A 16,277-nucleotide genomic window follows, 5' to 3' on the forward strand; every position below is an offset into this window, starting at 1 on the left:
AAATGGCAGTTACTAATTTAAGAACCATGCTGGGTGCTTTCATTTAATAGTCTATGTAACCCATCTTTATAGTAATCCTGCAAATTGGGATTCATATCAGACTTTTCAGATGAGGAAGCTGAGACGCAGAGGTGCTGTAAGATTCGCTCAAGGTCCCATAGCCTGACTCTCTTCTCCTTTTTCTGTCTCTCACAGTCTAGCACGTCCTTTAATCGGGATGCCGTGAAAGCAGGAACTGGCCGTCGCTTCCTCGGTGGGCTGCTAGACCACACTTCTTATTGCTACACCCTCGAGGTTTCCTTCTACAGCTACACCATCGGTGGCACCACAGCTGCTGTGCCCTACACGGAAGAAGCCTGTATCCTTGGCAGTTTCCCCTTTCCCCTCCCCAGCCCTGGGCCAGCTCACATCCAGCTGAGAGTACCCAGGTCTGCCAGGGTTTACCAGATGCCTCAGGAATCTGGTCTCCAACTCAGGTGAGGGCTGAGATCCTGGGGTGAGGATAGACGTGGCTGGTTCTGCTGGTATCATCTCTGGATTGTCCTATTTGCCTCCTGCCCTCCTAATGGACACCCCTCCCCATATGCCTCTGCTACACCTCAAGTCTTCCTCAGGCACCTGGACCCATGATTCACCCATACCTGTGCCTATCTCTCTTTCTCTCCTCTGCCCCCAACAACAGAGTGAGTCTTCCGTCATCTAAGGTATGTAAGCACACAGACCAGAAGCTCATCCCGAGCCTGCTGAGGAAGACCTTGACTCGGTCTTGAACTCCTCTTTCTCACCCTGAATATCTCTCTTTTTTAGGTTTTTAAATTTTGTTTTTTTTTAATTTTTATTGAAGTATAGTTGATTTACAATGTTGTGCCAATCTCTGCCATATAGCAAAGTGGCTTGTATAGATACACATTTATGCATTCTTTTTTAAAGTATTCTTTCCCATTATAGTTTATCCCAAGAGACTGGATATAATTCCCTGTGCTATACAGTAGGATCTTGTTGCTTATCCATTCTAAGCGTTAATAGCTTGCATCTACCAATGCCAAACTCCTAGTCTATCCCTCTCCCTCCTCCACCTTCTTAGCAACCGCAAATCTGGTCTCTAGGACAAGTCTTTTTTTACCTTCTATCTTTCTGTCCTCCAGCTCCCTCCCCTTCTGTTCTTTCCACTCACTGCTTTCTCTTTTGCCTGTCCCCACCTTGTCCCATCGCCTTCTGTCTCTCTCTCTTGCTTCATTTGATGTGTTCCTCCCTTCCCTCCTCTATTTTCTCCCCCTCCCCACCCTCCTTTCCTGTCTCTCTCCCCTCAGCCTCCTTCCCACCTTCCCCACCTTCCCTACCTTTTCCCACTTGTCCTCTGAGCATCTTTCTCTCTGCCTTTGCATTTCCTTTGCCAACTCACTTTTCCTCTTGGCTTACTCATAAAATGTCCACAAGAACCCCCAAGTGTGTCATGATCAAACTAGAGGTTGCCTTCTAGCTTGCTTGATTTTTTAGGAATTGTTTAGTAATTCTAGATTCCTGAGTGTTGATTTTCATTTCAAGGTCACTAAATAAGGGGTTGTGACTGACTGTGACAGTTTCTGCTTATCTTTACCCTTTTGTTTTGGATTGACCCATGTCTCCTTTCTGAATATTTAGTTTCTCGGAGAAAGAATTATAGTTGATGGAGAAGAAAGGAAAAGGATGATATTAACTCTCTGTGTACAGACTCTGTTTCCCCAGAAGTGGGCATCCTCCTTTCAACCATGGGGAGAGTTTATGGAGTTCTCACCACACTCTGTTCAGGAAAGCTTCCTTTCTGGTCAAGACATGACTTGGCACTAGTCCACACTATCCGTTGCACCCTCATGGCTCAGGGATGAACAGTGACCTAGCAGGGAACGTGGAGGGCAGGGTGATGTCCTCAGAGGGAGGGGAAAGTAGTTGGCAGACCAGGTGTTAGACCAGTATTCTAGATCCAGCACAACAATGTAGAGATCATGGTAAGAACGGCAGGAGAGTCCCCTCACAGTCACCTTGAAGTCTGCTTTAATGACCACCTGACTCATAGACCAGTGGAGCAGGCTCTGCTCTACCTCAGAAGACCCTTGCTTTCCAAAGTTCTGGCCATCTCTATGTGCCACAGTGCAACCCTCCCCCCACCACACACACACACACACACACAGACACACACAACTTGATGGTGTGCAGCACATGGCTTCTCCTGGATCCGCTAACTGCTGTGCTCCACACCTAGACACATCCCACACTGCCCCTGACTAGCTCACCTTTGATGTCAGGGCAAAGGAAATAGAAGGACTTGCCTGGAAGAAGAGTTTGAGCATTTGCACCTAAGGGATCCCACATGTGACTCATCTCAGTGAGATGAGGGTCCCTCCAGAGGAGGCCTGTACTTAGTTTGTGGCCAACATCTGATGTCCAATGTGATGGGTTCTCCTACTCTATGTCAGCACCTCCAACATACCTTTGTGTTGGAAGCAAATGAATTTCTTGGCAGAATGTCCCTCCCTTGGCCTAGACCCAAGGTTTCCTCCTCTCAACACCCAACCCTTGTTAGTAGACCATTAGTGCATTCTAGGAATCCTACTAAGCACTGGGATAAAATATTGACCAAGAAACCATGGGCCCTGACTCATAGAACTTCTGGTCTACTTGGGAGCTGGATAAAGGAAAAGGACACTTATAGTCTGTATAGTAAGTCTTGTTGTGGAGGAATCCCAGGGAGCCACGGGAAATGTCCATTTAAAAATATATGCACCACCATGTGTAAAACAGATGGCCAATAGGAAGCTGCTGTATGGCACTGGGAGTTCAGCTCATGCTCTGTGATGACCTGGAGGGATGCGATGGGGTAGAGCGGAAGGCAAGAGGGTGGAGATACATGTATACACACAGCTGATTCACATTGTTATACAGCAGAAACTAACACAAAACCGTAATTATACTCCGATTAAAAAATGAAATACACAGTGAGTGTCTGCCATAAGCCAGGTAAAGTTCTTGTATTAATAGCAGTGAACATCCTGAAGACAAAAATATCTACCCATAGAGGTTAAGAGGAGGCTGAAACACTGTTTCAGTAGGTCAGGGAAGTCTTCACAGCAGAAGTGACATCTAAACCGACTTTTTAAAACTGAACAGAAATTAGGCAGATTGCCTGGGGTGGGTTGTTGGAGGGATGGCATCTGAGACAGAGAGGGAAGGAAGGAAGGTGGGCTGTAGGAGCTGTGACAGGTGCATTATGGCTGAAGGACTGCAGATGCAGGAGATGAGACCAAAATGGCAGCCTGTGAGGAATTTGATCTAGAAGGAACATGAAGGCCATCGAGAGCAGTAGAAGGGCTTTAAAGAGCAGTGGGAAGCCTCTGGCTGCAGTGGGAAGGACAGATGAGAGAAGGCTGTAGGCAGGGGCATGCTGGGAGCTGTTATGACAATCCAGCTGGGAGATGACTCAGGACTAGACTCGAGTGGTGCTGTGCAATATTTAGAATGTGGAACTGGGAAGACTTGGTGTTGGTGGGGACCAGGAGATAGTGACTGGAAGGAGTGCAGGGCGGTGGGTAGTGAGACAGAGCAGAAGCTGAGCAGGCCACCATGCTGTTGGAGCCACCCAGTCTCATCTGCCATCCAGGGGACAAGAAGAGGAACCTGGAGTTTCTCCAAGGACATGCAGGCCGAGTCAACACATACAAGCATGATTTAACCTAGTTCTTGTTTGAAATGCATTTAAAAAAAAAAAAAAAAGCCTTCATCTCCTAACAGAGGGAGACTTCAGGCAGACAGATTGTGATCCTTGTTGGCTATTGGCTTCGTGTCCCAGTCAGAAAAAGAAATTACATGGTCTGATAGGAATGGCAATATAGTCTGGGAGGATGTCCTCCAGACTGGGAGTCAGGAGACCTGGATCTGATGACAACACCATCATCATCCCCGAGCGTGCCCTTCAGCAAGTCCTCCAAGCTCTCTGAGGCGAGCTGTGTCTCCTTCACAAAGGCACCAAGAGCCTTCCTGCTTTCTTGACCCCAGCAATGGGAACTCAACAGACACTCGTGAAAAGAGAGCAGACTTTCCACTTAGACAAATCAGGTTTGAATCCAGTTTCAGACGGTCACTGGTTGCGTCACCTTGGGCGAATTACGTAACCTCACTGCACCTCAGTGCCCTTGTCTGTAGCAGGAGGACCTAGTTATACTTAACCTCACCAAGTTGCATGGATGTTAAATGAAATAATGTACAGGAGTGTGCACCTTAGGCTTTAAATATTAAGCCAACTCATTGGAAAAGACCCTGATGCTGGGAAAGACTGAGGGCAGAAGGAGAAGAGGGTGACAGAGGATGAGATGGCTGGATGACATCACTGATGCAATGGATATGAACTTGGGCAAACTCTGGGAGATAGTGAGGGACAGGGAGGCCTGGCTGTAGTCCATGGGGTCTCAAAGAGCCGGACACAACTGGGTGACTGAACAACAACAACAATTGATTAGAACATTGTAACTGTAAATGAGGACTCACATTTGTGTAAAAGAAAACAGTTGGGGCTGTTAGACCAAGAGGCCGGGGTTGTGCTGGTAAGGTTCATGGGGCAAAGGGTCTTGGTGGGGTCACCACAGTTGAGAACCTAGACCTCAGAACAGCATCTGACTCACACAGTGAGTGGGCATGTGAGATTCCCATGGTGAAGTTTTTTATGTCTATCATCTAGAGTGTCCCCTTCCCAGCCTTGGGAACCACAGAGGCCACATTAGCTATCAGAAGATGCTAAGTGAGAGAAAGATCAGGGAAGGGCAGGGAAGGCGGGGAATCCTGAGGGATATCTCACCCAGGCCCACAACAGTGTCCACCTCCTCACACTCCAGACCATATGTATCAATGTTAGTCGGTGTTAGTCGCTCAGTCGTGTCGGACTCTTTGCAACTCCATGGACTATAGTCTGCCAGGCTCCTCTGTCCATGGAATTCTCCTGGCAAGAATACTGGAATGGGTTACCATTTCCTTTTCCAGGGGATCTTCCTGACCCAGGGACCAAACCTAGGTTTCCTGTATTGCAGGCAGGTTATTTACCATCTGAGCCACCAGAGAAGCCCAGAACATATGTATCTGTCAGCTTAATTTCTCTCTCTGGAAAAGCCCCAGCGAAACATTACCAAGCTCTTGCTCTCTGACTCTCCTCCTCTACTATATCAGGATAATATAGCAATGGACACAGACAGTCACTGATGCTTCCCTAGCTGTGTGACCTTGGGCTGGTTACCTCACCAATCTGAGCCTGTCCCCCTATTTATAATATCAAAATAATAATACTGATTTTGCACAGTTATCAGAGGAGTGCAATGATACAAATCCCCTGGCCTGCATGACATCTGATAGGTACTCAACAAATGTTCTTCTGTCCCCAGTTTTCTCAGCCCCATGCAGACTGCATGACTTTGCTTCCAAAGATTATCCTTTAACCAGATGATCTTGAAAGCCAGCAACCGAGCTCGAATCTTTTTTTTCTTTTTAAAAATTAATTAACTAATTTTTTAATTGGAGGATAATTGCTTTACAATGCTGTGTTGGTTTGAATCTTGATTCCATTGTTATTACTGGGTAGCTTAAAGCAGGCCCTGTCCTTTTTCTTAGGCTCAGTGTCTGATATTTCTAACCTGTCAGAGCTGCAGAATGAAATTATGTGTGGACTTGCCTCTATTCTGGTCCCTTCCAGCCCTGATATTCTAAGATTTTGCTGATTCTAAAACTAAAATTTTATAATTCTCTGCTTAGATGAAATCTTGATATCAAGAATCCACAGTTGTGACATATGTGAGTCTTAAGATTAAGTGACTCCTTAGGCATGAGTTTCAATCCCACAGGGAAAATCAGTACGAAAGTGTCCTAGATGATTGATCAAGCCAAGACGATAGCTACTTTCATTCTTTAGTTAAAGGGCTCTTAATTGAGGGGTTTATAGATGGGCTTTAGGAAAAGCTTATGAGCTGTCTAAAATTTATGCGAAACTGTGGGTAAAGATGCAGAGTTCATTTTCTGGGAGGAAGATGGATAACTTTCAACAGAATCTAAAAGAAAGCCATGCTTAGCGTCTGCTGCCCTGGCTGGTGGCCTCTGTCCAGACCATGGCAAGAACACAGCTCTGGTCAGTGTTGCAGGTGTGAGTTCTGCTTTGGATCTCTCTAGCTTAGGGCCCTAATTAGTTATTTAACCTCAGTTCCCTCATCCGGAAAGCGAGGATAATGATTATTTACCCAAGGCAATGGCACCCCACTCCAGTACTCTTGCCTGGAAAATCCCATGGACGGAGGAGCCTGGTAGGCTGCAGTCCATGGGGTCACTAAGAGTCGAACACAACTGAGCGACTTCACTTTCACTTTTCACTTTCATGCATTGGAGAAGGAAATGGCAACCCACTCCAGTGTTCTTGCCTGGAGAATCTCAGGGACGGGGGACCCTGGTGGGCTGCTGTCTATGGGATCGCACAGAGTCGGACACGACTGAAGTGACTTAGCATAGCATAGCATAGGGTTGTTCTGAGGGTTACATGGGAGAAAGCAGATAAATAACGGGGCATTTACTCAGTGCTGTTAAATATTCGTTCCCTCGCCTCCCTTCCCATGGTTTGTTGTTTTTGTTGTTGTTGTGAAATGTTAAATTCCTGAGAATTTGGGGCCATTTTTCAGCAAACCTTATTTACATTTTATTGGCCTGCCAAGTCATAAATATGCTCTGTTCAAACAATTTTTTTAAAAAGAGAGAAAGAAAGGCTAAACTGGAATCATAAAATAACCCAGAGTTTCTCTGGCCTTTGTTTATGGTCTGGTTTCAAGCCAAAAGGAAATAGCTCTTTGACATATGGATGAGAAAAACATTGGGAACAGAGACTGAGGGTCCTTAGTAGACTGTTTTCCACACACACTTATAGCTGTGGGCACTTTGAAATCAGAAAATGCTGGCTCTAGGAGAAGGAAATGGCTGTGTAGCCAAGAGAAAATGCAGAGATTTAGAATTCAGTTAGTTGTCTTGGTCTCAATTCACAGCCCACTCTGTGCCTTGCACAGGTCCTCTGAAGCATATGGCAGACATTGGAGATACCATTTATTTACTCATCCATCACGTGAAACTCACTAGACACTAAAAATAGGGAGATGAATAAGGCATGGTCCCTGCCTTCAAAAAGGAGACAGTTTTGAGAGGAGAGGAAGCAGCAGAGAGGGGTAAATGATCAGCCAGAGGGAAGCTCTGCTAGCTCGTGACTCCCATGGGAGCTCTGTAACCATGCAGGAGTGCTGGGGAAGAAGAGGGAAGAAAGACTTCCTGGAGGAAGAGAAACTAGGTCTCAGACCTCCAGAATGGCTGTGATGCAGGCAGGAGAAGAGGGTGAAGGCGCCTTCCTGGCAGAGGGAGACATAAAGGAGAGAGCCCAGATTCCAGAGAGAGAATGTATATCCAAAGTATTGGAAGGTAGGAAGTTGGTTTGGGCTAGAAACAGGAAGTGATAAATAAATATGGGCAGAACCAGACCATGAATAGAAGGGAAAAGATTTGTGAACTGTATAACAGGAATATTAAACAAGCTGTACACACAAGGTACAATTATGAAATATGTTTTATCTCCCGGTTGACCCCGCAGATAGATGCATATGTATTCTACATCTAGATCTAGAGATATAACAGCTCTTGCAGATCCCGTGACTTCCCAGCCACTCTCAGGAAATTAAAAGTTTTCTAATTAATTCTGGTCACAAGACAGTCTCAGTTCAGCAATGACTATGTCTGGTCCAATCAAAGTCATTGAGCCTTTTCAAAGCTAAAACCTTCCCATCCTCTAGCTCAGGCCTCAGACAGGTGCTCAAGGTGACTCCTGTTTCCCTGGCTTGACTTCCAGCCCTTTACCCCATCTGGCTAACCCCAGATGTTTACCCCTCTGAGGTTGAGCAGGATCAGGGAAAAGGGGAAAGAGAAGGGAAGGTCTTCGGGGACGAGTGCTCCCAGAGAAGACCTGGGCAATGCCTATGAGCTTCCTCAGATACATCAGCCCCAGAGCTAGAGAGCTGCTGATAGGGGCAAGGGTTCCCTTGTTCATGGATCCCACCTCAGTCTCTGGTGGTCTGCTGGTTCACCTCCATTCGGAGACTATGCCCTCTAGTGGCCCTCTTGTCTAAAGGAGAGCTAAAGTTTATAAATCTGGTTTCCTGGTTTCGTTGTCCAAGTCCTGCCTGGTAATTTCACATATATGTGGGATCTGAAAAAATTGGTATAGATGATCTTATTTACAAGCCATAAATAGAGACACAGATGTAGGAAAAAAACATGGGTACCAAAGGGGATGGCAAGGATGGGATGAACTGGGAGATTGAGATTGACATATATACACTATTGATACTATGTATAAGATAGATAACTATTGGGCTTCCCTGGCGGCCCAGACAGCAAAGAATTCGCCTGCAATGCAGGAAACATGGGTTCAATACCTGGGTTGGGAAGATCCCCTGGAGGAGGGCATGGCAACCCACTCCAGTATTCTTGTCTGGAGAATCCCCAAGGACAGAGGAGCCTGGTGTACAGTCCATGCGGTCACAAAGAGTTGGACATGATGGAGTGTCTAAGCACATGTGTAAGCACATGTAAAGCACATGGAACTCTACTCAGTGGAAGGAAATCTGAAAAAAGGGGGGTATATGTGACGTATAGCAGAATATATATGTTAAGTGTAGCTGTACAGTAGACCCTAACACAACACTATAAAACAGCTATACCCCAATAAAAATTTATAAAAAAGAATCTGCAAAAAAAAAAAAAGTGGTATCTACAGACTTGAGATCTCAGCTAAAATCAAGACTAGTACAGTTCCATCTTAATAGCATGTTCCAATATCTAGCTGGTAGAATTTCTATTGATTGCCTGGGTAAGGGAAGAAATCAAGGAAGATGCCCAGTTTCCTGACTTGAACAACATGGTAGATGGTGGGGCCAGTCATTCAAATACAGAGTATTAGAGAAAGGAGTTGGAGAGCAGGATATTCTGAGCTCGGTTTGGACTGTGTTAACTGTAGGGGGCTCATGTGACATACAAATGGAGACGTCTGATAGGCAGATGGGTCTGTGGGTCAAATGTTCTGGGGAGATACCTGAGCTTCAGATAGACTTTTCAAAAGCTACCGTAGAGTCATAATGAAGGAAGTGATTTTCTTGGTGTGCACAAACAAGGTGGATTTTCCTTTAAGTTGGTAAAAAGAATGCTGGGCTGGGAGTCATGATCCCAGTTCCAGGATGGCTTCTGCCTCTCCCTGCTCTCATAAAGCTGTGTGGCCTTGGTTAGATCACTTTACTTCTCTGGCTAAAGCCTGTAGGTAGACCCTCAGTGAGTGAATGAATGATGGAATGAATGAAATGGAAGCAGACCTCACCAGCATCTGCTAGTTGGCTCACTAATAGAACAATGAGTTACCAGAATATATATGTGAGCTGGGGTGGTTAGCAGGAGGAGAGGGGTACTTCCTTAATTTTCTTTCTTGGGGATGAGGCTTCATTTTTTAGGCAGAAGAATAGAAAGCAGTCAGGTCTGACTTGATGGGTGGGTGGCACAGAAACACACCCAGGTACTTCTCAGTTCCTGTTTTTCATGGCCAAGGTCAAGCCTTTGTTAAGATTCATAAACAAACAGAAAACACTTCAACAAGAAGGCTTTGGTAACAGGAGACTAAATGGGACTGAAACCGGTTGGATTTGTTTTTCCCCCTCCATGCAGACAGGGACTAGAACTTGGTCCTTAAATATGAATGCTTACTGAATGACTGGCAGAGTAAATGAATGACTAATAGTAGAAGTAATCATGGTAAAAATAATAATGTTGCTTCATGAGATGACTCAGGCTCCCTGCATTGGAGGATTAGCTTGCCATGTAGATTTGGGGAATTCATTTCCCTTTAGGTTCAAATTTTTCTATCTTTAGGTTAGAAATTGAAGATCTCCAAGTTTATTTCTAAATCATTAGATAAGTAGGTAGATAGATAGACAGACAGACTGACTGACAGTCAGATACAGAAAGAATCATTTGATTTTTGACCTTTGAGATAAGTCCCTTTTACATATAGGAAAAGTAAAGCCCAGGAAAGTCAAATAATGTGCCCCAGGCTGCTCTCTCAGTTCTGCCTGGTGGACTTTGTCTTACTTTTTCCCCTACTCTGCCATCAGCCCAGTTTCCTTCTACTTCCAGGAGGACAAAATCCTACAGAGCCTGGGACCCACTAGCCAGCTCTTAACCACCCTATAGCCTCGCTGCATGTAACCCCCAACCAGGCTGGACATATTTGTAGTTTCCCATCATCTGGACGACAGCAGCTGAGCTGCCTTGCTCTTCATGAATCCTGCCTTGACCTTTCTGCCTCCCGCCTGCAGAGTCAAGTGCACCTTCTGCCCAGGGCTGGAAAACCTAAATGTCACTACCTTCCCCCAGCCTCCCTCATCCCCCTAAATGAGGTTTCTAAGGGTTTTATCTGCTGTTGTCAAGTTTATAGTCATAATTCGAAATGCTGTTAATATTACTGACAGCAGAGAGCTACAAATTACAAAGTTGTAAAGTTACTTTACGGTGATAACTGTCAGCCTTCACTAGCGGCGCTGCAAGGCTCCATGGAAACCAAGTTGATGATAAAAAGAATTGATATTGTCTCAGGATTATGACTGTTAGCTAATGGCTGGAGAAATCCTGGCTGGTTCTTAAGTAACTTGAACATGTTTGTTTCTATTCATGTTCACTTGCACACTTATATATACACTTACTTGTGTTTCTATTATCTTATTGTACAAATGTAGGAAGAAGCACCAAAATAGGAGGACTTTACCCTAAATCTGTTCTAGCCATTTGCAGATTTGGGTCTTTGACCAGCCCTAATGACACTGAGTGGGGCTACCTGCCACACTGTAGGTATTTAATAAATAATTGTTGAATGGATGAATGCCTAGAACACTTAAAGGGCTTAGGCAATATTAAGAACAAAGGTATTGAAAAAAATCTGTCTTTACAGTAAACCAAGAAAACGAAAGCAGTTGTGGAAGTACTGATTTGGGGGAATGAGATTTCCTGTGTGATAAGATGGTTTAGGCATCTTAATTCACACTTAATACTATTAAGCTTGGTATTAGTCCACAAGGCAAATGTATCAGCCCCACACCCACCACTCACTGCTCTCCTGCCAAAACTGATGTCGACTGGCTGCATTAATAGCAGCAATTGTTGGGAGCGAGGAGGTGCTGTCCTTTCTTTGCCCTGTTGTGTCAGGGGCCCCTGGAGCCCGGGCTTGATTACTGCCCACTCCCCACCTATTCAGGCCACTGAGAAAATGGTGCATGGCCTCTGAAGAACTAGAATGGGAGGGGAAAGCAAAACTGGGTTTAACATCTGTCCAGACTTGCCTGAAACTGAGGGGTTTCCTGGGACAGGGAACTCGTGGTGTTAAAGCCAGGACAGACCTAGGTAAAGCAAGATGGTTGTCACCCTACCGTATTATGGCCTAGGAGGAACTGGCCAGGGAACTGGGGATATTCTCCTTGAAAAGAAAACATCCAGCCTCTTTGCTTTGATCAAATTCTCAAGAGTCCTCAAGGAGGAGAGGGAGTAGTCTGTTCTATGTGCCCCTAGAGGTCAGAATGAGAGCCAGAGCAGGTAGCTCCAGTTTGAACCTCTACCTGGAAGGGCCCACTTACTGAGTGCTTATTATCCTCCTGGCCTGGTTTCTGGGGATGCCAAGAAGAGTGGCAACAGCCTCTGCCTGGAGAAGTTCCCCAGGTGGTTGGTGAATAGGCAAGAGAGTAACTGCAGTACTTGTGTTGTGACAGAGGGGGTGCAGAGGGGGCAAGAAGGGGCACTGACCTGAAAGAGTCTTGTGGACTGCAAGGGCGATGTGTGCAGAGTCCAGGCACCTGGAGAGCTGCTTCCTTCCTCTGGACAAGTCCAGGCCTTGGGGTGCAAGCTGGGGAGTGAGAAACAGTGAGGCTGGAGAGGGCTGCAGGACCCAGCCAGCGAAAGGCAAACCAGGGTTGCAGGGAGAGGACATGACGGGGTGGGGTGTGGGGACGGTCAGGGGAGGCAGGCGAGTGCTATCGACAGATGTGCGCCACCTCAAGTTACATCCTCTGCCCAACTTCCCACCACTCCTTTCATCTTTAAAAGCATGTACCCCCTGGACACAGGCTGTGGAAGAAAATCAAGTCAAAGAATCCCCCCACTTTCCTGATTTTCCAAGGGAACCAAGAGTTCCCGTTTCTCTGGTCATTTCATCTGACTAGAGGTTTGCTGTTGTTCAGTCACTAAGCCGTGCCCACCTCTTTACGACCCCATGAACTTCAGCACACAAGGCTTCCCTGTCCTTCACTATCTCCTGGAGTTTGCTCAAACTCATGTCCATTGAGTCAGTGATGCCATCCTATAGTCCATGTGGTCGCAAAGAATCAGACATGACTGAGTGATCAGCACCTCCACTGTCACTGACCAGAGGTTTGGGGGTTATCTTACTGGCATCATTGGGCAGTGGACAGTGTTTTTATGTGAGACTCTTGAGCCGTGGATTTTGTTAATCTGCTCTTTGCCACTGATTTGCTGTGTGAAGCTGAGCAGATCACTAGCCCTCCCTGCATCCCATTTTCCCATCTGTGGAATGAAGGGTTTGGACAAAGGACCCCCATCCTCCAGGCCTCATTTAAAGGACCTGTTGAGTTTAGGTCTAACTCATGTTTATCAAGTACACAGCCATCCCTAGGATTTTGTCAACTCCCTATGGGCACAGGCCATTCACCACAGGTCCACCAACCCTCCCATTCTTCTGGAAAGACCTGGAACCAGCACCTCAACTCTCACTTCCCAAGCAGCAAAAGCTGCATGCCCGGCGGGACATGCTGCCTGTCTGGGGTTTCTTATCCATCAATATTTTCCTCAAGATGATAAATGTCCTGCCAATAAGAGGAGGCAGCTGCCAACCCTGTCTGAGACAGGGCCTGTAGCTGAAGTCGCAGCCGTGCCTGGCGTGCTGATGTGTCTGGAGAGGCAGGAGGTGGGAGTTGTGGCTGGGAAGATGAAAGACAGAACTTAGAGAGAGGAGGAGGTTAGGACCACTGCTCTCAGTCTATGCAGATTTTGCCATGAGTCAGTGGAGATGAGAGAGGAGACAGAGTATGCTAGGATTTTAGTTCAAAGCAAAATATTTTTACAGCATTTACAGAACTCCTACAGGATGCTAAGCTCTGATTAGACCGTCAGGAAGTGAACAACCCTTATCTGTGTATAAAGTGCATTCAGAACCATCATCTTGCTTGATTCCACCAACAATTCAGAGAGATGAGTATTATTGTTTTTATAAACAAGAGGGGAGCATGCTGTCCTTGAGTGCTTATTCTAAGCCATGACCAGTCCCCGGCTCTAAAAGTACAGAAACAGATGGAAGAAGCCTGCTCGGGTAACACAGTCTATAGGAGATGGGGCAGTCCACTCCCAGAAGCTTGAATTTGTTTCTTCTGATATCAAACTTAAATCTGAGTGCCCCACTAGAGTACAGTTTCTCTGATGAAATCAGCCATGTGATCAAGGAGCTAATTACAGCTGAGTTGTAACTAAGAGACGCCTTTGTTCCATAAGAGGATGAAGAGAGCCTGGCCTTTGGAGCCAGGTTCACCTGGGTATAGATCTTGGCTCTGTTACTTACTAGTTGTGTGACCTTGGGCAAGAGACCTGCTCTCTCTCAGACTGACTTTGCCTGTCTATAACAGTGATGGTTATGCTACTTACCTCATAGGCTTGTTTCAAGCAGATAGAAACAAAAAATTCTCAGGTGCCTCAAATAGTAGATTACCTGGAACATGGTATGCACTCGATAAATGTTATTATTACTGTTTCTAATCAAGTACTGAATTACATGAATTCTAAGTAATGAGCATCTGGGCTATAAGGAAGAAGTGACATCAGTGCAGGCTGGACATTTCATGGAAACTTCCATGAAGGTTCTTAAGATTCTAAAAAGGTTCCTAAGATTCTTAAACAGCAGTCCTCCTAAAAGTGCGTCTGAAGTTCTCACATATCCCAACAGAGTCAGACTTCATCATCTGGACTCATGTGCACAGTTAAGAACTTTTCATCAGGACAAAGTCATTACTGATGAGGCTTAGTCTGTGGTCAGGATGTGGGACTGAGAGCAAGACTCAGGGTGTGACAAGGTGAGGTATTTGGAGAACATATGTCAGCATGGACTCCCCTGGTGGCTCAGATGGTAAAAAGCCTGTCTACAGTGTGGGAGACCTGGGTTCGATCCCTGGGTTGGGAAGATCCCCTGGAGAAGGAAATGGAAACCCACTCCAGTATTATTGCCTGGACAATTCCATGGATGGAGGGCCCTGGTGGGCTATGGTCCTCAAAGAGTCAGACGTGATTAAGCAACTAACACACAACCCTATGTAAGCACTCCTTAATCCTGATGTTGAGGAAACAGTAACATGTTTGGGTTCTTCTCATGGAAAGTAAAGACTGGAAAGTGCCATTATTTTTTTTTTTTTCCTTTTTTTATGTGATCACAGACAAGGGACGCTCCATCTCGGTGCCTCGGTCTTCCTGCTGTTGCCCGCCTTGTGCATGGTTGTGCAATCAGATGGCGGAGGGTAGAAGAAATGGTTCTGAAATCTAATCTTCCCTGTACTCAAGAAAGGGATGGCTTTTGGTGAAGGGGAAGAGAGGGAGCATAGGGAGAAGCTGGAGGCACCCTGCCCTTCAGGACAGAAATCTGCCATCAGTTAGGGGCAGGGCAGGGCAGGGCTAGAGGAGACACTAGGCTGGCGCAGAGGCCCCTAGGGGACCCAAACCAGCTCAGTGCCCATCCTGTGTCTGCATGGATGCACAGAGTAACCTGGCTCCACCAAGAGGTCCTGGTAGTAACCCCCTGACCTGAACCGGAGGCTGGCCTCTCCCTTCCCTCCCTCATCTCTGTCTCTCTCTGCCTGGCTGGCAGGGAACACAGGCTGAGGCTCATTGCTGTTGTCTGAGGCTGAAGTGCCCTCTCCTGGCCCCCAGGGTGCATGGCTGCCTTGGAAAGTCTGTCTTCATCCTGCAGAGGTTGGGAGGCTGCCAAGTCCTTTGTCTGAGCCAGGATCTGAGCTCTGGGGGCCTGAGCCACCTTTGGGGGGCAGAGAAGGGAGGGGCAGTCCGCTCACCTCTCCCAGGTTTCCCTCCCGTGTGGTCATCCACCCTCCTGCCTGTTTCTTCCCACCTCCCCACCTCTGATCCCCCACTTCTCTTCTTGTCTGTAGGTCTGCAGGACTCTGTCCCTTGTACACATACACACTCACTCACACATGTGTCTAGCGTGCCCATGTGTCTAGCATGCCCTCGCTCAATCCCACCTGCTGTCTTCTCCTTCCCCCAGCCTCCCATCTCCCTTCCCCTCTCCTCCACTCATCCTTTCTCTCTCCTTCTTTTTCCTTAGCTCCTTTCCTCTCTTGAGTGGAAATGTTTTGCACCAAAATCTGCACTGGACTCTAGTGTCCTCCGTTTGCACTATCCTGTTCAGGTGTGCAGAACCCCGACACTTAACTGCCCTGGTGATGAAGATTAAAGGAGCTGGTGCTGCCCGGGGCAGGAGGGAACTACGGGCGGCCTCAGCACTCCCTGCCCTTCCCACCTCCAGCCCCATGTGTCTGTTCTTCCTCTCCTCTCATCCCCCACTGGCCCTCCCTCCCTCTTCCTCTTTCCCCTCTCCTCACAGCTCAGTACAGATTCACATTCACATACCATTGATTGAGCTCTTTGCAAAAGTGGGAACTTGACCTTCACCTTGAAGGAAACGTCTTTCAAGGATCACCATCTGCCTTTTCCCCAAATGAGAAGAGCAGATTTTCTGACGAAGTGTGCGATCTGGGCCTGTGAACCGAACTAAGGGACAAGCAGAGGGTGTAAGGCTGTCAGGAGAGTCCCTCTTCCCAGAGTGTCCTGGGTTGTGAGGAGGAGTCATCTCCTGAGTCCCCACATGACACCCTGGTGTATATGTCCGTGGGTCACTTATTCTAATGAGACTGCTCATTTATTTACCATGTGTGCTAATTCCAACAAAAGCCCAGGCCATGCTAAAGCCACATGGAGCATTTCCCAGCACTGAACTCTACAGGAAAGCTCTCACTCCAAGACCCACGTTGGGAGAACTGGCCTGTGACCTCTTAAGCCTTCCTTCGGCAGATGCCAGCACCGGTGTCAGGAGGTTGCTGCTCACGGCATCCCCTGGGGAGACCTGAGGGCAGTCACAG

The 16,277-nt window shown here is 46.8% G+C and overlaps 1 protein-coding gene across 4 annotated transcripts in view; it reads left to right on the plus strand.

The window, feature by feature from the left end:
• Positions 1 to 16,277, plus strand: part of BEND5 (BEN domain containing 5) — a 1,466,135-nt gene that overhangs the window by 1,407,076 nt on the left and 42,782 nt on the right. For all 4 annotated transcript variants that reach the window (XM_059884715.1, XM_059884716.1, XM_059884717.1 and 1 more), the window contains one exon: positions 196 to 358. In XM_059884715.1, the coding sequence (XP_059740698.1) occupies positions 196 to 358 (163 nt within the window). The remainder of the gene's footprint in view (positions 1 to 195; positions 359 to 16,277) is intronic.

Source organism: Bos taurus, chromosome 3 (assembly GCF_002263795.3).
Source record: "Bos taurus isolate L1 Dominette 01449 registration number 42190680 breed Hereford chromosome 3, ARS-UCD2.0, whole genome shotgun sequence".
NCBI classification, from domain to species: Eukaryota; Metazoa; Chordata; class Mammalia; order Artiodactyla; family Bovidae; genus Bos; species Bos taurus.